At 46.3% G+C, this 25,321-nt stretch overlaps 3 protein-coding genes across 3 annotated transcripts in view; 2 read left to right on the top strand and 1 right to left on the bottom strand.

Moving 5' to 3' along the window:
- The first annotated feature begins 661 nt into the window (after nt 1-661).
- Nucleotides 662-2,496, top strand: LOC128278561 (m7GpppN-mRNA hydrolase). The gene is made up of 3 exons (XM_053017290.1): nt 662-957; nt 1,030-2,031; nt 2,146-2,496. Exons 1-3 carry the CDS (start codon nt 667-669, stop codon nt 2,494-2,496), a joined length of 1,644 nt encoding a protein of 547 aa, XP_052873250.1. The 5' UTR covers nt 662-666.
- Nucleotides 2,497-3,189: 693 nt separating this feature from the next.
- LOC128278559 (keratin-associated protein 5-4-like) lies at nt 3,190-5,787 on the top strand. Its single transcript, XM_053017289.1, has 4 exons — nt 3,190-3,243; nt 3,557-3,661; nt 3,734-3,995; nt 5,774-5,787. Exons 1-4 carry the CDS (start codon nt 3,190-3,192, stop codon nt 5,785-5,787), a joined length of 435 nt encoding a protein of 144 aa, XP_052873249.1.
- Nucleotides 5,788-11,657: 5,870 nt separating this feature from the next.
- The window catches only part of LOC128269103 (potassium voltage-gated channel subfamily KQT member 1-like), a 28,994-nt gene continuing 15,330 nt past the window's right edge, over nt 11,658-25,321 (bottom strand). The window contains exons 3-8 of the mRNA XM_053006464.1: nt 23,422-23,597; nt 23,097-23,348; nt 22,769-23,017; nt 15,145-15,430; nt 12,358-12,499; nt 11,658-12,255 (exon numbers count right to left, since the gene is read on the bottom strand). Of these exons, the coding sequence (XP_052862424.1) occupies nt 11,658-12,255; nt 12,358-12,499; nt 15,145-15,430; nt 22,769-23,017; nt 23,097-23,348; nt 23,422-23,597 (1,703 nt within the window). The remainder of the gene's footprint in view (nt 12,256-12,357; nt 12,500-15,144; nt 15,431-22,768; nt 23,018-23,096; nt 23,349-23,421; nt 23,598-25,321) is intronic.

Genomic DNA, 25,321 nt, shown 5'->3' with positions numbered 1-25,321 from the left:
TGACAGCAGAGGTCTGTTGTTGGAAAGAGTGCAATGGAGCTAGGCCACACAGATTGCTTCACTTTGCAAGTGCGAGAGCGAGATGTCACTATTCCTGCACAAAAGGAGTACTAGAGTTTTACGGGAAACGATTCCCTCGTAAGAGATTCGATGTTTTCGCTGTTTGTCAACAAAGGAAACTCGCCAGCTGTTCCAAGGTGCCGTAGAAGAAACAGTGCTTAAGCTAATGGGATTCGATTTGAGAATTTAGTAGAGTGGATTTTATTGTGTAATACTTTTCGTTCGGAATGTGATCTGTGATGCGTGACTTGACGATGTAGCACATGATGAGCTAAAATCATAGAACTTTGAGCGAAAAACATCGAATATTCTTTCATGTAGCGCGTTAGTTTTCTTCAAAATATTCGACCGGTACCAGGTGGATGAAAGGGCACAAAGCGCAATAAATTACCTTTCATATTTTCTCAACTGCCGCGCGAAATCTGCAAACATTCTGCATAATCGCATTCATCTTCTAGCATAATCGGATCGGTGTTCATGTAATAACGCGCACCACCGTAGCTGTCACAGTTCGAACGCTGTGCTGTAAACAATCACAAGCAATATCAACAACGTCGTCAGGTAGAGTGGTTAAGTTTCTTACGGTTTTGATACTGAGAACTCGAGATGTCTCTCAATATTTCGTTGGCGGAAATTCAAGCGACCATGGTTGCGGTGGCCAAGGCGAAACATTCACCGCACCCCGCAACGGTCAAGGCCCAACCGTACGCCATTTCCACCGACATACTGGATGATCTGGCTAGCCGTTTCATCATCAACGTGCCGGTGGAAGAGCGTGAAAATTTGATCCGTATCTGCTTCCAAGTCGAGCTAGCCCACTGGTTCTACCTGGACTTTTACTGCTCGGAAAACAAACAAAAGTGTGGCATCAAGCAGTTTGCCCAGCAGATGTTCATGGTGAGTATGGGAGAGTAACGAGAAGGATTGACAGATCGGACCTAAATGCTATGTTTGCCTGCCTTTCCGCAGCACGTTCCATTTTTGCAACCGCACTGCAGACAAGTAGATGAGGTGCTGGAGAACTGGAAGCAGTACAAAGTCACCGTTCCGACGTACGGTGCGATACTGCTGACGGAGGATCTGAAACACGTCCTACTGGTACAATCGTTCTGGGCGAAATCTTCGTGGGGCTTTCCGAAGGGTAAGATCAACGAGAACGAGGAAGCGCTTCACTGCGCTATTCGTGAGGTGTACGAAGAGACGGGATACGACGTAACAAATCTCATCAACCCTGGCGAATACATTGAGCTAGTGATAAACTACCAGTTTACGCGCCTGTACCTGGTGCCGGGCGTGCCGCTGACGACAGTGTTTGTGCCGAAGACACGCAACGAAATCAAGTGCTGCGAGTGGTTCCCGGTTGATCTGCTTCCAGTGACGAAGCACGTAAGCATCGTGAAGGACAATCAAAACTTTTCCGGCAACTCTTTCTTCATGATCTTACCGTTTGTCAAGCGGTTGAAGAAGTGGGTCGCCGAATCGCACGGCAAGGGCGGGAAGGGCAACAAGTCCACGGGCAAGGGTGCAAACCATCTGCAGGCAAACAATTCCCCCGTGTTTGGGCGTGGCGAGTCATCTAGCAAGCAGAAGATATTTTTCGACAACAACATTATCGGTAGCGGTGGAGGCAGCGGTAGCAAAATTACAGCCAACCAGCAGTCTCTTCAGCAGCAAGCACATCGACAACGGCAGAGGCATAAATCGATGGGTGAAATTGATCCGCAATCTGGGGTCACTCGCGTTGAAAGCGCTTTTGGTTCACCAAACGTGAATCAGTTCCAGCAGCAGTCGCAGCAGCAACAGAATGCCAACCAGCAGTTTTTCAAAAATAGTCCGAATGTTGGTCCACTGCTACAGAATGATGCTAACCGACCGCAGCGTGATATGATGGACCTTTACGAAGACTTCACGTCGATCGTTGATAGGTCGACGACGTCGACAGCGACCAAAAAGATCTCCCGGAAAGAGAACGTAACTCAGTTCCAGCAGCAGTCGCAGCAGCAGCAACAGCAGCAGCAGCAGCAACAGAATAATGGCAACCATCAGTTTTTCAAAAATAACTCGAATGTTGGTCAACTGCTACAGAACGATGGAAACCGACAGCAGCGAGAGATGATGGACTTTTACGAAGACTTCACGTCGATCATCGATGGATCAACTTCAGCGACCAAAAAGATCTCCCGCTGGCGGAAAAGGCAAGATCAAACGCTGGCCGGATCCACGGGTTCGGCAGCAGCACCAGGGGCCCCTGAGCTTTCTGTTGAACGGCCGATGAAGCCTCAAATAAAAAGGAAACTTTTTAACTATACACCTCCTACGGTGGACGAAATGGTCGAGAGTGGCAAGATGAATGAGACGACGAAAGATCCTTTTCTTCAGTTTACCAAGATCGACGCGTGGGTTGACTTTAAACTGGACTTCAGTAAGTTTCTTTAAGGAACTCAAGATAAGGATGTGAATATCAAACTAGCGGAAGCGCTCGTGCTTTCCAAACGGCATAGCAACTATGTTCAGCGACGAATTAAGCATTATTGAAGTCTTTTGGTAAATGTATGTCCTTCTGTATGTCGTCAGTCAAGAAATGATTTATAATATGTCGGAATGATCTACTTGAAAAACAATAATTGAATTTCTTTCCATGCTCATGAATGCAACTTTACACGAAGAAAAACAGTGTAAATTGTTCTGCAGAACAGATTATGTTAATCGTTGGCAAGGAAAAGTAATCGCAGCAACGCTCGCTGCAATAGCAGTGCTTCTTAATAAATGGTCATACTACTGGTGGACGTTCATTTAACGTTTGGATCTCGAACAGAGCGGTTGAAAGAAAAAAAGAAAGAAAAATATCAGTTCTGAAATCTTCAGTGATCGTTTTTATATCACACAGTTTTACTTAAAAGCCTGTCATAAAAAGAAAGGAAAGAAAAACTAAATAGTAACAAATTATTTAGCTTTTTCATAAAATATATTTGTCCTGAATCTCGCTCATTTGAAATTAGTTTCTGCAAATCGGTAAGTAGCGCTTTGTGTGTCGGGCTGACGTATGTATCTAAGATGCCAAGAGAACTGGTTATTTTCTACCTTCTGTACAACAGATTGATCAACGCTCGATAGCCAACAAAAGCGAAAATGTGTGATCCGTGTTGCGGCCCTTGCGATCCGTGCTATCCCTGTTATCCTTGCGTAAGTACAATAATTTTTTCTTTTATATCGTCAAATCTTGTCTTGGTCCTTGCACCAAACATAGCATGGGTTTTGTGTTAAAGCAAAAATACCGGAACGGAGTAAAATTCGAATCAGATACAGAGTAGCTTAATATTCAAATGGCTAAGCTTCTGGCACAGGGCATGTTTACTATGATCGAAATGGATTTGATTGAATTGCAGTTTTTATATGTGACTATTACTACACCGAATGGAGGTGTAATAGCAGGCTCGGTTTTCTCATACTGTCAATTTATTCGCACATTTCTTATGTTTTTCTTACACATGTGCAGAGACCGTGCAAGAGCCGTGAGCTTAGAGGAGGAAATCTAATCATGTCCTGCGAGTGTCTGAAGAGAAACGGTTTGCAGCACGATTGTCCGCGATGGGAGTGTCAGGTACAAGCACTACCTTCACACCATCGAACCGGCCGACATAATACTACTGTTTCGTTCCTATCGTGATTTTAGGCTAAACCCTGTTGTCTCACCAAACCAGAAGCTACGTGCTGTCCGTCGCGATGGGCTCGGCGCTATCGATTCTTGACGATGGGCCGGAAGAGTAAATTCGACTGTCCGGCATTGAAAACCGTGTCGACGGCTGGTGGTGGCTGCAATCCGTGTACCGTCGGACCGTGCTCATCTCCGTGCGATCCGTGCTGTTTGCCGGCCGTGTGCAGTCCAGCCGCCTGTTACGACTCCTGCTGTGTTCCTGTTTGCAAACCAATTTGCTGTAAGTATAATTATTCTATGGTTTGGTAGCAACAGAGCATTTATTTCCTAAGCAACACTTAGGTTGGTGCCCCATTCTGTTCGATTGAAACAAAACCGTGGGTCTTCGTTTTCAAATGTAGATCCCTTATTTAGCGCAAGAAGGAGAATGCCTGCTCCGTGCCGATATCATGCTCCCTGTAAAGCTAATTGCTATAATGTTGATCGGTGTGAGTGAAGTCATTTGCATTGGAATACGTCCATTGACGGGCGATTAAAGAGAAACGATAGTGGCTATGTGCAATTTTTTTAATCAACTCTCTTCCTTTCTTTTCAATGTAGGTGATCCATGCGCTGGTTGCTGTGTTCCTTATGGACCCTGCTAGTTGAAAAGAAAACTCACATCCAGAAGAATGATTCGAAGTTGCGAGCGGCAGCAATATTTCCGTCACGGCTTTTAAAAAATACAAATTTCTTTCAATAAAGATACAGAAAAAGAGGCATTTTCCTTCAGAAAGTAAGTATCATCGTGTGTTATTTTTTAGTTTTTCTTGTTTCATAAAGATTTGCTTAGTTTTTGCAGAACTATTGTTTTAGATTATACTATAATTATTCTATTGAATTGTTCGAACTCCGTCGCGTTACTAGCGAGCAAACAGGACGACAGCCCGACCGGCCAACGGACTTGGATTGGGTTACTTTTCATACATTTTAAAGACTGTACAAATACCTAGAAAGCACTTCATAGTAGTTTTTGTTGTTTTTGTTCATTTTTGTTGTTTTTTATTGTGGCTTTGAATTTTTTGGTATCTCTTTACCGTGCCGTGCTGAGTAATATTATATTGATATACATTTCAATTGAAAACGGACATTTTTTCTCTATATCTTATGTTCAGAATCAAGATAAATGCAAAATGTTGCAGCAACCTAGAGCGCCCTTGCCGCTCTCGTGTTCGGCAACTACAGTGGATTATAAGGGGGTTGTATTTGCTGCTGCTCTGCGATGTGTGTTGCGCTTGGAAAAGTAGTGTCTAAATTTTATAGTGTTTATCTTTAACTTTGACCCGCACAAATGGGTATTTATTTTTGGGTTTAATTTGGTTCAAGGTTGCAATAGAAGATTGCATCGTTGCTTTACATTTTATTGACAAAGGAGATTGTAGTTTACTTCAACCTTTTTTTATATCAGTGTTTTAGTGTTTGTTGGGAGTGACAGCTAAATGTCTTGATAAATATATTTTATTTTGAATATGTTTTTCACATGTGCTGCCACACTCGCCAGTGTAAAAAAAAATCGTTTGATGTGAAAGTGGACAAATAAAGTTTTATTTTGTCTACGAATCAGAATAACCCGTTGGTGGAGAAAATCGTCAGGAGTAATCGAAGGTATAACAGAATAAAGATGTGAAAGAAAGTGGTTTCGGGCAACAATTTAATATTTATCTAAGAGTTTTTGTTATATTTCAGCAGTGAATATGTTTGTCGCTTACTTGTTTTCCAGTTCTCGTTCACGCATAGGTAAGCATAGAAACCCGTGTATGTCTTTCTTTCAGTAAATACTCTAGTCATCCTCATTTCTATGTACAGGTGCGCCATACCGTAATATTCGCTAGATAGAAAAGGAGTACATTAAAAAAGCGTGTACCTAACGGAGTAGTTCACTTAAAGCAAAAAGCGGCCGTACTTCGGACGCCGGTTTGCTTATCCTGTTCTGTCTTTTTGTGTTTGTGTTTCGGCTGCTTGTGTTAAATATATCATTTTAAATGCTGTTTTATACTTCCGATACTCAAAACCTTACAGGTTTTCTGCCATAAAGCCATAACATAACTAATTTGAATGATGATTGTACGCTTGACCGAGTCCCACTTCCCCACTAACGCTTCGTTTGGTGAGCTTTATTTCTTCACTTGTATCGTTTACTTGCTGGCCGTTTTATTTAATGTAGCTACAACTTTCCCCCCGCTACGGGCCTATTACGCTAGGTATTTGCATTTGAAATACTATCTCTTCAACTTTATTAACTCTATTTAACTTCTATTCGATCAGCGGGCTACCGTTACACTAGTAGGAACCTGACAGTGTGTAGAAGATAATGTTCGTCAAGAGTTTTCGGGTTTTGCAACAAGCTTCTCTTAAAACAAGCATTGTTCACAAGACAAACAGCTACACATGTTGTGTTTCCTTTTTATTCGTTGAACAATTTGCGGTAACTGCTATTGAACGAAAGGAAATTAAACAGTCTCTAGCGTTGCCTGGAACTAACCTATCGATCAAAAACAAAAAAAAATTGCTTCGTTGCATTAGGAAGAAGTTCTATGTACAGAAACGAAAGTTTTGGCACTTGCAAGATCGAAGATGCGGTTCTGATAACGGGCGATAAATGTCGATAAAAACGGGCGACCAAAATAACTACAACCAAAATAATTAACTTGATTTAACTTACGTTTGCGTGAGGCTGGATGTTTTGTTTCAGACAAAAATGAGCTCTTCTCCAGTTTGTAACTATCATAGTTCTTCTTGCAAATGCCAAATAGAATTATCCAATTGCCGGAAATGTGTCATTCCATGCTTCAAAAGCACGCTCAGCAGCGTTTCATTCGATAGAGGCCCCTACGGTGTCAGTGTGTCCGTTGATGAGAAATTAGTAGCCGTAAGTGTGTGTCGGTCATGGGACCTGATGGTAATGTACGAATTAGTGAAGAAATTATTCTATTTAATTTGTGATTTTTGACTAACCCACGCTCCAATCTCTTTGGGTGAACTCGAATGAGTGCCATACTGAGGGTTGAATATATATATATGTATCATAAATATGTTTTTGCTTTCTCTTTGTGTCTTCATATTCCGTGATTAGCTTTAACAGGAGGTTTAAATCTTTTACCATTTCGTTTTAACACATGCTTGAAAATGATTTCACAATTTTTCGTTTAGCTCAGGCTAGTTTGTAACATATCTTTTGTTTGTTTGATTTTTGTGTTGTAATTTCTCGCAATAAGATTACCGGTTTCTGATTTAGGCATATACTGTATAGGTAGCTTTAATAGGACTGATGAGGAAAAAGGGTTTAGTTTGAGCTTTTTGATTCCATACTTGTAGGATTCAGATAGGTGATAATTGGTTATAGATAGCGTTTGAAGTCGTCTGTGGTCGAGATACATTCTCAATGGAGCACCTTGTGTAGCAATAGAGAAACCATTTTGTTCTGATTTGTTTATAGACCGGTTCCGAAACGATTGTTTTATGGTTTGCGTTGTGTGGCCCTTTCATACTACCGGCGCCGCTATTAAGATATGTAAATTCTATGGATGTTTACTTCCTCATTCTTTGGTCAACAGCTTCCGTTTCTATTATTCTTACACTTCTCGGAGTTGTTCTACTGCATCCAGTTGAAGGCTATAGGAAGCGAGCGAGAGTGAAGTTGGAAAAGTTGGTAAAGGCGGTTTGAAAATAGGTGAGTAGGATTATGTAGTGAAGCTTAAAAAACTGTGAGTGATTTTATATTAAAATGTTTAAATTTTCTGCTTTTCGAACGAGAGAGGGATGGTCCTATTTCTTAAAGCCATGTAGGTTTCAGGTTTGGTTCGGGTTCTTTCTTAGTTTTGAATACTGGACTATTTGTTAAGAGTGTTCTTTTGGTTCGGTTAGCGATATCGGTTAAAAGAAGTACTATTTTATGGAGCTTCGAAGAACCTTACGTTTCATCTTATCAAACCTCTGGCATTAGCAAGAGTGAATTTTTCAAATTTATGGTTAAAAATCGTTCCACACGATAATTGAGTTTAAAACTGTTTCTATTTACGATGTACGATCGTTGGCCGTTTTCGTCACAAGGTTTGTGTAGCGGGTCCGCTGCTGTTCGGGTTTGTTTGTGGTTTGATATTTCTCACACACACACGTACTCCTTTTAGCTAGTAGCTTTTTCGTACGTTTAAAGCATTTTATCTCAGTTTCTTAGGATTGTTTCAATTTAACGCAATCTTGTTTTGGTTCGGGTTGATGGTTTAATTTATTTTAGTTTGTTAGTTTGTGACACAATTTAAGTGGTTTCTGCGTTTTTTTTTCTGTTGGTTTACTTTGAATCGATTCTATATTTAGGAAAAATTTCGTTTACTTTCTACTAAAAGCCACTTACTTTGCTACAGTTTATAGTTGCTTCGCCGTTTCTTCGTGTGTTTTATTACTTTTCAACCGATTTCATTTTATTCTTTTTTTTTGTAGAGGCAAACAGGCTTGGACCCTTTAGCTTCATCATCACCATCGTCATCAGCAGCAGCAATAGCATTCGTACGAGTGCTTGTGGCTAAAACTGTGTAAACTGTCTAAGCTGCTTATTGTTGCACACACCGAACGGCACCGTTTGGGTGCACTTCGTCCAAGTTTACAATATTTGTTGCATTATCGTTGCCCTGCTGATGCTGCGGAGAGTTGATGTTTCGAAATTGGTAACGAAATTTTAGAATCATACCAATAAAATATTTACATCCGTTGTTACCCTACTCAATTTTATATGCCTGCAACACTGTTTGCTTATCTTTGCATAGCTTGAAAGGAGATGATTCCTTTAGTATTGTGTTTGTACGTGGTCTGTACACTTTCGATTGCAACTTCGAGGAACAAACTGATAGAAAAAACGTGTAAAATATTTTCACGTTACACTACACTGCTAACACGCTATGCTGCACTATGTGGGTTTGTTTCATAATTCGCTCCAGAGAGTTATTTGACTGGTCTGATGATAAGAAAGAGAGAGAAAGAGCAGCAATTAAAAACTACCCAAAACGCGATCGCGATAGGCTGTACAAGGTTGCGTTTTACGAGTTATGCCACTGTTTTGTATAAGTTTATTCCACTTGGTTTTCGTAATGATCACAGTAAGAATGCTTAGTTCGTTAATTTTATTTCAGTTTTCTTCACTTAGTGCTTGGATCGATTTAATCTGCTCGGCTGCTCAAAGGTCTTATCTATTTATTTTAATCGTCAGTTATCGATAGTTTTTCTGTTCTGGTGCCTATCACGATATCATTTGCTTTTTTCTCTAATCTTCTTGTTTTCTCTGATGCTTCAGTGCTTATATTCATTTCAGATAAAATGAGAGACACTGAATCTGAGCTCGACTTCCTACGGTCCTTCGTTAGTTGCGATTCGTGAGTTTATTATTCGCTTTTTAGTTCCCGTTCCCAACTAAACAAGCAAGAAACGTGGCGTCACGCTATTAGGCTAAAAAAGAATACAGCAAGACGGAAGAAAAAGTTCGAAAACGTTAAGAAAAATCTAAGAAGCTAACGAACAAATACAGAGGAAAAGGCGGCAGAGATGAAGTGAAATAGTTAATATTTGGGTAAGTTATCATTGTGGCACGACTACGTTCGACACGTATTGCAGCAGCTTTCGTCGGCTTTCGTAGGCCTCCGGTTCACCCGCACTCACGCACGAGGAAATGGTCCCACGTGTGCATTCTATGCTGTTGGGTAAAAACTTCGGCCTTTTCCTATTGATACCGCATTTATGCTTTAGCTGCGTATGCAAAAAAACGTGACTGAAAGTTTAGTGCACGCGGTGCATTGTAAAGAGAAGGGAAAATTGCGCAAATTAAAGCAAAAAGTGGGCCCGGCTTTGGATCTTGTTAGATTTTGTGCGTTACTGGAGACGCGACAAGCTGGCTACCGCTTCCATTTCCGTTACGTTTTGTCAGCTCGGTTGGTTTGGTGTCTTGTTATAGAACGATTGCGTTCAGCTCCTACACTGTTTATATCATCCGCAGCGATAGAAAATGAGTATTTGGGCTCCGTTGTGGCAATATGTGGTTGAAGCGCCCGACGATGACCGCAAGAATATGAAAACTTTTTTGCATATTTCTGTAACACGTACAAAAACAGATTCCACATTCTAATGGCCATCGGCGGGTTTGGAAGCAGCAGTATAACGTAGCGAAATTGCACTTGAATCGGTGTGAGAGAAAGAAAACAAGGAAAAAAGGGCTTAATTGAAAGCTTGTGTCAGGAACAATAGGCGGCGAAGTTCTGCGCAGCGAAGCGAGTCGCGAGATCGGTTGAATCGAGCCACTGTGGATGATAAAACTCTCCGCTGGCTCCTTGACGCCTGCCGTGAAGGACTTTAAAGGGTTAAGAGGCATTCGAGTTGCGTTTAGTTATTGCTTTGCTTGGTTTTGTTTGTTTTAAAACACGCTTCGTAGTACAGCTGTCTACCGGTTTCGACTTAATCAGTCAGTGCACATTCTTTAATACGATTAATGTACGACAAAAACGGAGGAATAGCCGTGTGTGTGAACCGAAAATCACCGATAGCGGTTGTGCACTTGACTTGACACGCAAAAAGGAAAACTATACACTCCAGAGGCTCGGAGATTTTAGGTACACTAAACGCCGCACAAAACGATCGAGCCGAGCGCGCGTATCGGAAGATTGCGATCTCTGGGGAAGCCTGCAACCCGCACGGTTCCGGTACAGACTTACACTTAGCGGCGAACTTCCAGCTACTTCCGGTGCCGGGCGTTCGCTTGACCTACTGACCGGCCACTTCCCTCTCCCGGCTAACCTCGACTTCACTATCACAGTCTCATGTGTCGTCTTAAAAATTACTTAAACAGGCGAAAGGCAATCGGCGCCGGAAAGATAGATGCGCAGCGTAGCAGGGCCAAACCTGTGCTTCAGCAAGCCCTGCTCTTATAATCTTCCTTCACATCCCCACTCACACACTATCGAGTAGGCCATGATGAAACTGTTGTTCCGTCTACTACTTCGCTTTGCTAGCTGCATACTCACATACTGTGCTTGTAAAATTACATCTTTGCTTTGAGTACTCTTACTTCAAGTGAACGGTGTGTTTCGCTAAAGGGCGACAGAATTGGACACATTCTGAGAAGAAAATGGCGGGAATTGCTCGTTTAAAACATTCAAACTTTTCCATTTTCCATTTTCAATTCCAAATTTTTAGGGTGGTTCGGAAAAGTTTGCCATAAGTTTGGAATTTTCAATTCGCATTCATTCTTCGGACGCAACTGTTCGAAAAGCTGGCTCTGCGACTTAATTTTGTCACAAAATCACAAAAAACGATGCCACGAAGAGCAGCTAACACAGTGGAAATCAGGAACCCTGGATCCCAGTTCTTGGATACTGGATTGATCTTTGGTACTAATATTTCGCGGCAGCAGGACGATTACTCTGAAGACGATAAACTAAGTTAGATGAATAACGTAAATTTGTGGTTATTTTTCTCCGCCATTTCTCGGTCAGAATGTATCCCCTGTGGCCCTGTGCTACGTTGCGTTAGACACAGCAAAAGAATGACCCAATGGCGTTCGCTGTAAACACTGCGCTTCCTGGCTGTTTCGTATTGTTTGTAACGCATTGGCTGTCTCGTATTGTTGTACGGGCAAAGAGAGTCTTTGACGCTTATGCTGTACATTACTCACTACTTATTGAAAACAAATAGAGTAACAGAGAGACAGAGAGAGAGAGAGATAAAAAACGGAGAGAGTTTGTGCAAAACTATGTCTAACGCCAGCCGCGTCGAGTTTCTACGAGAAAGTTACTGCTGTGTTTCGACTTCGATCTTACAGCGTGTAGCTTGAAGCGGTCGGTTGGTGAGACTGAGCGAGCGCCAGTCGCTCTACGGACCCGAACCCTCGCCGTCGTACCGAACGTGCGAGGGCTTAGATTAAATATTATACATCGTCCTCGAGACACTTCATCGCCATCGACGGTGAGGACACTTGGGAGGGCGCGGCCGGGAGCTGCAGCGGGGAGATCGGTGTGTGCTGCAGGTGTTGGTGGTGCTGCTGCTGCAGCTGTTGGTGCTGCACGATCGCACCGAGCGTCGCGGGTGAGTGTAGCGCGTGCTGCTGGTGGTGCAGCAGTTGCTGCTGCTGCTGCTGCTGCTGCTGCTGTTGCTGGACGAGCGGCGGTAATATCATCTTCTGCTGCAGCGTCATCGAGTTGATGGCGTGCGTTAATTGATCCAGTTTTTTGTCCATCACAGATAGTTGCTGCTCGACCCGGTACAACCGGGCACCGACCGTCATCGGCTTGACGTTGCCAACCCGATCGATGCCGGCCAGGTAGCTCCCCGGTTTGCCCAGCGTTTGGTCCAGCCGCCGCTGAAGCTCCTTGATGCGCACCATCATGTTGAGGTGGCCCTGCGAGTACTGCTCGATCACGTCCCGCACGTCGTACGGTTTGCGCGCCTGCTGGAACTTGCGGCGGGCCACGAAGTACTTGATTTTCCGGATCGCCCGTATTGCGTTCCGGTGCGCTTCCGTGAGCCTGTTTGGGGAAGGAAAAATGGGCGATAAAGCCACCCCGAAACATTGCCGGAAGCCCACCGAGCTCCCCGGGGCTCATTAGACTTTCACAGGCTACACTTACTGTGTGACGCGTGCCGGTTCCGGCTCGTCGTCTGGTTCCGGTTCGGGCTCCACCTCGTCACTCGGCGCTTCCGTTACGGAACTGTTTTGGCTCACGAACACGCCCCGGTTCGGATCGTTACGGCGCGTTCGCTGTGGCGTTCCTGGGCGAATGAAGATGACGAAGAATGGATTAATATGTATACCGGGATCGCCCTAGTAAAAGTGGGACGTTGCCCTTTTCGTGGGTTAAATAGAAACATATGCTTCGCTACTAAAGGGTCCTCTTTGCAGTTCTTAAGCGCAGAGTTCGGTTTACATGATCATGTGAAGACTTGTCATTCAATTTACAGATCGCAAAGATCATGTCATCTGTTATGTTATCATCAAGGTTATATTTTAGAGGATAACACACAACGTCCATTTTAATTAGAACGTTGATTGAGAAGCATATGCCCAGCATACAATTTAGTGCACAACTGAAAGCTGTTGCTAATACGGCTCTACCCGCTTCAGTTTGTATTCTGCCTGCTCCAGTTAGCAATCGTTGCTTCCTCTATAACCCCCTCTATTGCGCCACCAACATTGTTCGTTTGATTTAGAGATACGCTTCAAGAGGTATCCGTCACTACTTCGTAAGCTCCACTCCACGTTGTCAATAAAATTCTTTGTCAATCTCTGTGGCCGCTTTTTCATAAAACGACGAAAAAATAGATTTCCAAGCGATGGAGGCGCCTGGTCTGTTTTGGGGCAATGATGGAGACGCCTAACGCTTGGTGGCGTTCGCGCGACTCTTATTTTTGTTAAACAATAAAAACACAGCCTACATTTTTAATACAAATAAAAAAGAAAGGCAAACGGAATATTCTTGCCAACACGAGTTCCCGAGTTGACCAGCAAACCGGACACAACCGGGACATGTACCAAACGGTCCGATTGAAATCCCGACAGATAAAACGTGTGTGTTCAACAACGATGAAATTGCCTACACTACATGGACTCTAATCTCGTTGGCACTCGGTTTTCCGTGTTCGCTGTCCTTCGCTGTCCAGCGTGGGGTCGCTTGGCGCTTACAAACGGCTAATGCGTTGCGTGTTGCGGTGTGACACAGTTCGAAATAATATCTCTCGCCTGAGGTCGTTTTTTAATTTTTTTTTCACCCCACAGGACCACTCGCGTTTCGATGTGTGCGCCGTGTGTTTTTATCGCTATTTCGGTCGGTCGCCAACATTTCTCCCCCGGGACCGGTACAACAAAATTAGGCATGGTCAGAGCGCCCTCGCTTACGATGGGGGGTATGATGGTAAATAAATGAGTCGGTGGCCAGTGTGTATCGTTCGTGCATATGAGTAATTTGAATGAAGCCAAGCCTTTCTGCTACTGCTACTCGTTTGTGTGCTCCTCGGAATGGGAACTCGGGTGGTGCTTTTTTCCGCGCGACACATCACTTTAACTTCTGTCTGTGTCCGAACTGTGCGGGCGATGGCGTGCAAACGAATCGCTTTTTTCGTGGTCGTCGTCGTCCGGTGTGCGAGGAATTAAATGCTATTTTTATGTCATTCTTCGGGGTCGTTTGAAATAGAAGAAAAAATGAGAACGAGAGTGCGAAACGGAACTTCATATGGCACAACGCTTTGCAATGTCTCTTATCAGCCAATTCCCGGGCTCGTAACTGTTAGCTTGAACGCTAGCCTACAGGATGCTACAACATGGTACGTGGTTTATGCACTCGCAATCTAACAGCCATTTTATTTCTTCCGTTCGATGCAACGGCAAGGACAGCTCTGGACACGTTTCCATTATTGGTTTGGAGAATCGCCGAAACAACGCTTATCGAATTGCGCTGAAAGGGCATTCTCACAAAGCCCCAAGAAAGGGTCCATTTTCGTCAAAAGTAAGGCACTGCCAAAGAACAACATATTCTTGTCTCGAGCGATCCGATGAGAAATTCGAGTCACATTCCCGGAGGTAGCAGTGGATCGACATACCAAATACCTTACACGCGTGGTCGGGGCGAACGGGATCGGAATGGCAATCATTCCTCAAACAAGGTCCACAACGGAAGGAAATCAAATTTTCTACTCCATTTCCTCGGCGCACATATCGATCCTCCTTTTTTCTTTCTGTTTCTGGTTACGTTGTTTTTCCTTCGTTTCACTGTGCGAATAATGGATCGATGTGAGCTCGACCCACGGTGACCTCTCTGCTGAGGTGCCGAGCATAAAATAAAGCAAGACCGCTTGGGTATGAAATTGGAACGCTCTTCTCCGCGCCGAACGAGCGACCGATTGAGCAATTAATAAAGTGCCGTCTGAAGGTACCTTTCAGGCGCGGGGGTCCTTTCGGTAGCATATGCGAGGGGGTCAAGCGTTCATTATGCATCACCGTGCTGGCCGCGCCCGTTGTAACACCTCTATTACAAATGGCGGTTGGCCAAACTGGGTTATTGGGGCTGGGTTCATGGCCCCAACCGTGACACCGTGGCTTCACCGTGTGCACAAAGATTGTCGACACTTAGCCAAGACGCGTGCAGGAAGTTTCTTATTTCTGGTGGATTCCAAAAGAAATTAATGGGCACCGCAGTCACCGAAGGATTGGAATTTGCGTTGGTTGTTGTGCATAATTTACGACCCCGCCTCAAATTACCGCCAGTTGTTTAAATGTGTATTAAGATGTCGCCTTTCCCCTATTTGAACCGGTGCAATAATGCAAAAAATGCCGCCTAGAGAAGGTGGAAATGGAATATAAAAAGAAAAAGGTCCGGCCTGTGTCCGGTCCCTGAAAGGTATGCAGCCCGCCCAGCACGTACCTGCGGGGCGCGGTTCCTCCATGTAGAAAACGACGTCGCCATCCGATTCGCTTTTGGTCAGGTCCGCCGACATCGGGCCCGGGCCGGGAGTGTTGGGCACCGCCTGGGCACCGTCCGTACCGCCCGTCCCGGAAGTGCCACCAGCACCGCCCGCTTGGCTCGGTGCTCCGGTGGCCGCGTTCGCTGCACCGGCACCGGACTTCACTCCGGGGGCCTCCATCCGGTTCCGGGACTTGCGCCGCTTCAGCACCGATGCTCCGCGCCGCGCCACCTGCACCATTAGGGTCTGAACCCGAATGTTTCGAATAAAGCACAACGAACAACGAACACATTGATACACATCGACCGGAGCGCCACGACACGGGCCTGTAGCTAGCAGCAAGCAGCCGGAGTGCAGTGCGGGGAGTCCGAGGAGTGCTATGTGGGCACCGGGAAACGGGAGGTGGGTTGGTCGGGGAGGGTTCGGGGGCCGTGCTTGAAAGCCGTGTGAATGTTTGCTGGGGTGGTTAGGGTTTGCGTTTGGAAATTTATTTCTTTCTCCATGCCAACAGCTTCATTTAACTTTAAAAAAAAACTGAGTAAGAGAACTAATGTCAACCAAAAGACAACTCAACCTGATCCTGAGTATTGGCAAGCTAGGGTGAAGGGTGACGTAGTGCGATAAAAAGTTCGCAAAAACGAACGGTCCGAAAGGTTATCGGCACCACGAAACTTTGTGATTTGTGTGACCATTCGCCACCGAAGGAGTATGTTATTCCACCAGACAGACTGTCGGTGCCGTTGGGAGTTCACTTCGTCCCTGACGGGAACCACCACACCCTTCGCTCTGCCCACCACTGGGCACTTGCGGGCACGCACTCCTATCAAACATCCATCTTTCATGGTAATGGTCTTAGCGAACGAAACTTTCGCCGGAAAGCATTTTTATCGCCGGGCATCGATATCGAATTGGATTACAATTCGATTATGTCCGCCCATCCCGACGCGCATTGTTTTTTTTCGCGATGCTTTACGGGTTTGTTTCGGGCTTTATTGTTCGCTCAAGACCTTTGCGAGACGGAAGGAGCGAGAGAAGCCATCAAAATCAATCAATCAATGGGCGATGGTTCACGTTGTCGTCGCGTTTTGCTCATCTTTATCAGCCGGTTAAGAGAGTGCGGCGATCAGTTGCAGTACACCATTATCATCATCGTCATCATCATCATCACTGTCACCGACTTGGCCGTCGGTAGTCGCACTTCAGACCAGGCGTCTCCATTTCCGCCATGTGAGCGAGTTAATTTGGTGTAGGTAATGGAAAAGAAATAATGTACGCTCGAAAGGGCTTCGGACCACGTGATTTTGTGTGTGTTTGGGGGAAGTGGGCAATCGGGACGGGCAAGAACTTGATACGCTTTCTTTCACTGATCTACAAAAGGTTCCAGTGACGGTTCGTACTATTTGACACGTTCTGGATGCAAAGTTACCCTACCCTGGAAGAACGAGCCGTAGGCTGGCTGTTTGCTTGTAAATTGAGATTTATTGTAAAGTTTATATAACTAACGAATTCGTAGCATGAACTGGGTGGTTCCACTTTTTTGCCACAAAAAATTAATATCCCTATCAATAAAAAATTACTGTCTGAACAAAATGTATACGGCGTTTTGGCTGCAAACATCAAACTGGCTGTGCAGAAAATTCACTGCCAAAGGCCTGTTGAATAAGTAGCTCCTCCGAATCGCGTTCAACCGCGTCTGAGACAACCTTCCGGAACGACTTCTTTGATAAAGTACTCCACTTAATTTTTCATTGCCGACATTTCGCGGAACTCAATGAAGGACAACACTATTTAGAGGTATTTCATTCCTATTCTGTGAGCTGTACCTGAAACTGCTCTACTTCAGCTATTTAGTCTTTGTGATTCCAATTCAGCAATTGCAACAACTTTAAGCTCTCGTCTTGTCGCGCGACTCAAGGCGAGCAATTCTTCATAATTTACATGCAAAGCGGATAACAATCGCGTTGTTTCTGGTGAACCCTACACAAGGCGAACCATAATGGTGAACCCTAATTCCCGCAAAGAAACAGAAAATCTGGCTCCGGTGGGGAATGGGGAAGCCCACAATTGTGGCGAACAATTCGTCTAATGGCCTTCTGCGCGTTCCGGTCCGGCTGCCGGGAAACTGTATCTCATTACCGCAGCGACTCACACAGACTTGCCACGGTGCGGAATTTATTTTCCGAAAAAGAGATTCCTGCATCGCGTCGGCAAGGGAACGGGCAGAAGCAGCAACATACCACTGCAGGCTGCACCGCTTCACATCGGGACGGCGCTCGAGTACACCGAGACTGGGGCCTTGTCGAAGGATCCCGAAGCAGAAACAAAGACCAAACGAGAGTGGGATCGAGTGTCGGCCAGCCTCTCGACAACCACAACATTGTCGTACCACCGCCGGCACTCGACTCTGGGCGACTCTCCTCCGATTGTGGCCACCCTCGAGGAGCGCGCTGATGGAGCATGCACCACATTCTACAATGTCGGAGGCAGAGACGGAGGAGTAACAGAAAAATCGGCGAACAAAAATGGTTCGCTTCAACATTCACTAGCTCGGCCGCCGCCGGCTCGATTCCGTGTCGAGCAGTCGGCAGATGTAATAATTCGTCATTTGTGGCAGGGCGCGCGCCGTGGGAAAAGTTTTCCGCTCCCCGAGATCCACAACAACAAGACCGGGCGCAAATGGGGGATCGGCGATGTGCGGAATGTTAATATATGACGTTCGCCAACCGCTGCGTTTCCGGGAAAAAGGCGCGCCCGCGCACGGCTTCCGGGCTGCTCCTGCCCTGCACTGCCCGAAAGCCACTTTTCTTTCGCCAATAACATGTCGAAAGTTTTTCATCATCATCATCCGGCATCCGGCATGCATGGTGGCACCAGCGGTGGGAGGTTTGGTTTGCCACAAAAAAAAGGACCGGCATTAGAAGACCCTCGAGCAGTCGTCTTCCGCTGGTCCGTGATACATTTATATTTGCTCGGGCCGTTTTTCTTTCATTTTCCTTTCATCCGTGCGGGGGGTTTCTCACTCTTTCCGATTGTTTCTGTTCGGTTCGTTTCGTCAGTTTATAAAATGGAACGCCTGTTCGGGTTGGTCCGGGCACAATGGGCCCTCACGCTTGCCACTTATGGGTCTGAGGAGTGTGAAGGCATAAAGTCACGTTTCGATTTTTATGCCCCCCGGCCACACGTCGGTGCCAGGAGTGTTTGTTGAATTATTGGAAAAAGGAAACGCCTGTCGAACGGCAAGGGTTCCCTGCCCATTCGCGGGTCCCTTTTCTTTGGCTCCGCAGCGGAAGTTGTGCTCTTATCGTTGAATTGAATCCCGTTCCCATTTGTTGCCAGCCGGGCATTATGCTGTTATGTGCGAGAGGTGTGATTATTATTTGATCATGGCCCGTGTGTGTGTGTGTGTGTGTGGGCCATGGGAGTTGGTTTGAAAGCAGAAAGAAACCGAGGCAAACGGTATGATGCGATGCTGCGATCGGCACAACATACAACATCAATAATGCACGTGGCAAGTGGCGCGTGGCAGCCGGGGCATCATCATCATCGTTGATGAGTGCGCTGTGCCCCGGAGTGCGGTGTGTGTTCTTCACACACACACACACAGGCTGGTGAAACCAACGCTAATGCCCCGCTTGAACCGGTTTCTTGGGCGTGAAAATGGCGTTTCTTGGGAGTTGTTTCGTTTTGCGGACATTTCATTCGCACGCCGAATTGGGACGGCCGGCAGCATAAAAGTACCACTTTCCCAGCACCGGGCGGGGTCGGTCGCGATGGTGCGTGATGAATGAAAGCGAGCATGGGAGCTGGCATGATTGGTTAGCATTAGTCGAGGACCGAGCGAGGCGAGTGTGTCTGAATTACGATTCGGCTCGGCTCGGTTCGGGCCCGGTGGCGCTATTTGTTAATTATAATTTTCCGTCAAATAACATTAAACTCCTGTCACACGCCCCGCGGACGCCTTCCCCCGATGACTGACGGCCACCCTGGGGGTGGACCAGAGTGGAAACATGCAAATGAATTTGATCGGTGGATGGCTTGAATAAATTATCATTTGTTGATGGCATCGTCTTGCTCCGCTACTAATCGCCTTACCGCGTCGCATCGCCCTCTTAGGTAGGGCCTCGCAGGGAGCGAAGTCAAAAATAACTCCGAAAAGCAGGAACTCGGCAGGAACAACGCCCGTTCTCTGAATCTCCCCCCCGGGTAGTGGGGGAGGTGGGTGTCGAGGGAACCACGAATGTGGAAATGTGTACTTTTTTTGCGGAAAGTCCGCGTGGCGCAAGTCGGCGATTTCTATGGCGACCGAAAACGGCGCACCGCGTGCGTAATTTATTATTTCTCGGCAAGCCGAAGTTTGAAAGGCGCGGCCAAGTGGTTTGATGGTTACGGTTACGCACCGAGCCGTGTAATGAGGATGGAGAAAGTTACCAGAGCCATAAAAAAGTGCATCCGTTCGGAGCGATTTCGTGGAGGACGACTTTTTGTTTTCGTTGGGTTTCGTTGCTTGTGGCAGAAAAGTTTAAATGGAAACAAAACAGAGCCACCCCACGCAATATCAATGGAGCTTGGTATCAATGGGAGCTGTATGTTTGGATATGAATTCAAGCATGCCGGCGCACATTTTTCACCGTAAATTGGTGGCTTTTGCGAGAAAAACAACTCTAGATTGAGTCATGCACATAGTAAAATTATTCCAGAAAACCACTTAATATTTCATCTAAATTAAAGCTTATAAGAAGCTAGTGATTTGAGGATCTTAAATTTTGTATTATATTTTAAGATGTAAAATTATATGTTTACAACAAAGACTTGCAAAAATTGAAGTCGGAAAACAACTGAAAGTGTGTGTTTGAAGTTGGAAAGTAACCCAAATCGTGTTTCCATTTTTGTTCAATGGCACGAACCTTTGGTGACAACGCATTTATTTACAGCAAACCAAATTACGGAATGCGCGAGAGCCTTTTTTATCGTACTAAAATATTCATAGTGAAAATTTCCATATCTGTACGTCACGTGTTAACCGCTGTGAAAACGAGCTGGATCCGAATCTTTTGAACTCGATGAGGGTAACTTCATATTTCGTAACAATTTGATTCGGAACTGTGAAGGCACGTTTGGGCCGATAGCGTTATGCTCGTGCGTCATTCAGACACCAAATTTTACGACCATCAACCCGACCATCAAGGTGGGTGGATGCTCGGCACGGCAATCGAATGCATGAATGCCAATTGAATAACATTAACGTGCCTTAGATCATATTCACGACCCCGGCCAAGATGCATCACACCCCGGCGAATCTTTTATGGCGAGCCGGATGGCGAGGAATCGCGCGTAAACAGTTTTATCTAATCATGCGTCTTGCGATCAAAGCGGTACGGAATTTAAAAACCGATCGGAAAACGTGAATCGGATGTGAATCGGGATTGGGAGTGCTACGTCCCACGCTGGCGGCTGGCAAATTGTGGTGCCGAGCGACGCCAAGTTAGCATAAAAATATGGACCCGGCCAGTGCAACAGCTAGCTTCGAAAGGGTTTCGAAAGGGTGGGGTGGTCCCATGTTTTATGCGCCGTTTCTTCGTCCGTTCCATGGAATTGTGTGTGTGAGTGAGCTTGTCCTTTGAATATTGGCATCTGAATAATTTAATCCCCGAAGAGGGGGTGCACTGGTGCTGCGCAAAATAAAACACAAACACGGGAGGCCGAAATAAACAAAAACATTCAAACAACTTCTCACAAACCGACAACAACAAACGGCACTCGGCATGGGATGTTTAGGGGCCTACTGTTTGTTTAGGCTCTTGTTTTCTCTCTCTATCCCTCGAGCCTTCGCGCTATCGCGTAATGCTCTCAACGCAACCGAATCCCCGGGCGGAAAATCGAAACCACTTCAGAGAGCTGTCACAATTTAAATTTGATCACAGCCACACGCGCACCGCATTGCTCTATTTTTCTTTCGAAAAACCCCACGCTATTGTTTCATTTCGATTTTCTGGGCTCCCGGGCAGAGTTTATGTTTGATTGATTGATTGGTTTATTTTCCCTTCGAAATGGTTGCGCCCGTCGTAAAAGTGGAGCTTCGCTTCGAAAGCCAAAGCGTCGCTTGTTGGTTCCGCCTGAGTAAACCACTGATGATGATGATGACGAAGATGATGATGGGAACCGAGGTAATACTACCGATCGGAAACCGCAACTCCGGTAAAATCTGCATCCCAACAAACAACCGCGACGACGACGATGGGCGCGCCGCGCCTTTTTCTGAGGGTGTAAAAACGGATCGTCGTGCGTAACGCGATATGCTCCAGTAAATTGCACACCCAAGCGCCGCGTGACTTGCGCTGGGTATTGATTGGACCATTTGCACGTCCCAGCTGTACCAAGTCGTAGGATCACTTGACAGCTTCGTGGCTAAGAACAAAGTTGGGTTTGGTTACAGAACCACTCTCAGCTCTCACGCTGGCTGGGGACGACGATAATTTAATACAAATTGGGCAACGATTTGTTTTTTTCTCAGAGTTTAAGGATTGTTGGAAATTGCTTTGCATTCTGAATTCAGCTCCTTGGGGGTTAGGGAATCGGGACAGGGATTTATCTTCGGTTATGTTGTTTAGTAAAGCACTTTTAATTTAGCATCCTATTTACATTGCGCCCGAACATTCAGAAGCGTTAGCCGTCTATCAGCACAAGCCGTCCTACTAACGAGCGAACGAACTACCATCAAAAACCCAACGGCCAACACCAACACTTCTACGGAACACCGATCCGGATGCACCATGCACCTAACGAGTAAGCTAACATACACCAATAACACACCAACACGCACACATACAACGGGGGGGAAGGGACCGGAAATGGATTATAAGCGAGCCTTCTGTTGGTTGACTGACCGGAAACAAAAAATGCTAAACCCCCGAACGAGTCGGATCATCATCGGCCGTCAGGCGAAACATGTACCTTTTCGGCCCTAAGACCTATGCGAAGGATGTTCCGGACCGTGAACATGTAAACGGGTCACTGCTTTGGGCAAACGCGACATAATGACGCGTCCTGATCTGATGTCGCCGGTGGGGTCTTCTATGGCCGTCGACAGGCACAAAACAGGGTACAAGGGAGCGACATCGACATGTTCAAAAAGTTGCGCACAAAGAACAAAGGCCACCCGCCAAAGGGAAGCCTTTTACAGCACCCCAACCGGAGCACGTCGTCCGAGGTGAACAAACGGAGAAACAAAAAATAGGTTTATGATTTGCAGAAAAGTAGGATAACTGATCAGAATGAACCAAAAAAAAGCTAAAACTGTCACAGACAAACATGAAAATGAAACAAAAGTACAGAAAAAAGGAAAAACAAAACAGCAACGTAACATAAGTTCGGTTGGCTTCGAGCGCCTCGAGGTACACAAGGTGTGCCAGGGAACGAGGATCAAACAAAGATCCAAACAAACGAGCAAACGGTCAACTGTCAAATGCAATCGAACCACCCTAGAGGCAAACGGTGTGTGTGTGAGTGAGTTGTTCATATAATTTGTGTTCGTGAGTGTGTGTGAAGCATATGCAGGGAAAATACCACCAAAACATACAAACGTACACCGCTAAACATCGCACTCACTTTGCCCAACTGAGAGGGAAGGGCGGTGCTGCTGTTGCCGTTGCCGGTGCCGTTGTCGCTCGACTTGACGTAGATCTGCCAGGTGGCGTCACTGTGGAAGCTCTTGTCGGCGGCGTAGCAGCGCCACAGGCACTGGATCAGCATCGCGGCGGCCGGTATCTGGCGGTTGAAGTGCTTTTGCCGTTGCTTCTGTTGTACTTTTAAGGCGAATCCGGACCCCAGGATACCCTACCGTAAGAAAGAGAGAGACCATCGCTATTAGTGTCGGTGTCGTCCGGTTGGTGTCGTTCGGCTTGGGCTGACTTACGGCCGGCAGTGCGAAGAACGAGATTGCGAACACACTAAAGCAGGAGGCGACGATCTTGCCCATCCACGTCTGTGGCACCGTGTCCCCGTAGCCGATCGTCGTCACGGTTATGACGCCCCACCAGAGCGCGTCGGCGTAGCTGGCAAAGTCCGCCTTTCCGTCCGGCCCGAGCACATCCTTCTCGGCCAGATACACAAAGTACGAGCTGAAGATCAGCCCCAGAAACCCGATGTACAGGGTGGTGATCAGTTCCTGCGGGCGACAGGTTGGTTGGTCACTGTCGGTGACACCCCCGACTTCTCACCAGTCGGTCGGTTGAACTCACCTGCCGGTGGATGAACACCACCGAGCCCAGGAGCCGCCAGGTGCCACCCTGGCGGTCGACGTGCAGCATCCGCAGGATCTGCAGAAACCGGATGCCCCGGATCGCGCTCGTCGCAAACACCTGACCATTTGAGCCGACGGACAGCACAACCATGGACGCTACCACTACGATTAGATCTGGGGGGAAAAAAGAGAAGGGAACGGTCAAGAAGCGGGCGCACATAATTTGTTATTGAGTTCTGTGGGACACATCATTTTCTTATGGCCTATCTTCTTATCGCTGGTTCGGTGCCAAATCGACACAACTCTTGTGGCGGGCAGCCAGACTTCTACTCGGCACGGTTTGGGTTCGGTTCGGTTGATGGAAAAAGTTGTAATGGCTGCGATGCCCAGCAGTAGTTGGGTGGTGAAAGTTTGCAGATGCCGTTTGTCACACACCAACCAGCTCAGAGGTGGTTTAGTTAACGAAGATTGACTTGGGGAAAAGTTACTTGGAGCGCGCAGAGAGACTGCGCTATTCGTCGATCCGCTGCAGGACACTGACAAATGAATGTTTTCAATTTCCAGAAGCTGCTTCCGTGGCCGTGGTCCGTTTATTGTGGATCCACCCGCCGCACCCGATGCAAATACAGGGCCAAGGCGTAACATCATCATCAATCGTTCGAGAGAGTTTGAACTTCTCGCACTCGACTCGGCTCGGTGCGAGATGACAAATGGGAAGACTTGTCCAAAGGAGCTGCACGCAGTAACGGGTTGGCTGGCAGAGCAAGATCTCCGTAGCGATTTATTTTTCCATTTTTACATCGTAAAATATAGTACATGCAGCTTAACGAGCGGAGAGCCTCATTCGAAGTCGCGTAAAAAAGTTTGCCCGAGCATTCTCGGTCTCGGCAGCGCGTGTTGCAGGATGTCGCACCGGATTCGAGCGGAGCCAATGAAAACGAGTTACGACGGTTGCCGTCGGGGTTCTTGGAATAGCGTTTTCCCGGAGCAATCAGAGCCCACAGACCGTGGGACCGTGGGTCGTGTTTAAAACGTGCGAAACCATTACAAAAGTTTTGCAGCAGTCGTCGGTTTGTTTGGGTCGAGATTCATCAAAAATTAAAAGATGAATGTTCAACGATTCAACAATGATTCGGTTTCGCGTGAGGAAATGGTTGAAACTTGCTGTGAAATAATCTAAAACACACATTTATGGTTGATACAGCGTTGGCTCAAAACTGCGACCTTTAATATGGATTATGATTCACTTTAAGGTTCGCCTTTATTTTGTAGTGTTCTTCGTTCTGTATCGATCAAAATTGAGGTAAATTGCTAAATTTAATCCCCCCAAAAGAGAAGAAAAGCGTTGCTCTTCATTATGCCTCAGGATCCGATGCGCTCAGGACAAAACATGAGCACGTTTCATGTGTGGAGCATTAAATTTGTATTTTATTCCCGTTCCGAGGATCCGCTCAACTGTCCGTCGAGGACGCTCAAAGTAGGATTCCCTAAGGGCAGGATGCCAAATTCTCGACATAAAAATTCCTATCATCCTACCCTGTACCCGTCTACGATTATTTAGCCCGGGGCCGACCGGTTTTGATAGGAATCCTTGTTCCGTTGGCTGCACGGGCCAACGAATCAAAGCAAAAATGGTCCAAGATCCTTGCTATTTTTTTGTTCTTACCTCCCGATCACAAACAGGTGGTCCTCTGTCCCCGGGGTAAAACCGTACCGCACACTACACCCAAAATCGCCCTCCACGCCCTGCCGCTGCTGGTAATCATCATAAAATGGTGGACATCTTTTATTGCCCGCCGCGACAGCTTGTTGACTGTTTGGTTGGGATTTCAATTTTCCCAAAACCGTCCACTAAGGACCCCCCCAAGGGGGGTGCTGGGAGCTTTAAACATTGTTTT

The sequence above is a fragment of the Anopheles cruzii genome, chromosome 2 (assembly GCF_943734635.1).
Source record: "Anopheles cruzii chromosome 2, idAnoCruzAS_RS32_06, whole genome shotgun sequence".
NCBI classification, from domain to species: Eukaryota; Metazoa; Arthropoda; class Insecta; order Diptera; family Culicidae; genus Anopheles; species Anopheles cruzii.
Note: the sequence above shows the minus strand (reverse complement) of the source record. Positions and strands in the feature narration are given on the sequence as shown.

What these genes read in the sequence shown, in the direction of transcription:
- LOC128278559 (XM_053017289.1), top strand. Translation starts at nt 3,190, where the DNA reads ATGTGTGATCCGTGTTGCGGCCCTTGCGATCCGTGCTATCCCTGTTAT. An exon ending in GCTATCCCTGTTATCCTTGC is followed by an intron (nt 3,244 to 3,556) that starts GTAAGTACAATA and finishes ACACATGTGCAG; the next exon opens with AGACCGTGCAAGAGCCGTGA. An exon ending in GTCCGCGATGGGAGTGTCAG is followed by an intron (nt 3,662 to 3,733) that starts GTACAAGCACTA and finishes TCGTGATTTTAG; the next exon opens with GCTAAACCCTGTTGTCTCAC.
- LOC128278561 (XM_053017290.1), top strand. Translation starts at nt 667, where the DNA reads ATGTCTCTCAATATTTCGTTGGCGGAAATTCAAGCGACCATGGTTGCG. An exon ending in TTGCCCAGCAGATGTTCATG is followed by an intron (nt 958 to 1,029) that starts GTGAGTATGGGA and finishes GCCTTTCCGCAG; the next exon opens with CACGTTCCATTTTTGCAACC. An exon ending in AGATCTCCCGGAAAGAGAAC is followed by an intron (nt 2,032 to 2,145) that starts GTAACTCAGTTC and finishes CAACTGCTACAG; the next exon opens with AACGATGGAAACCGACAGCA.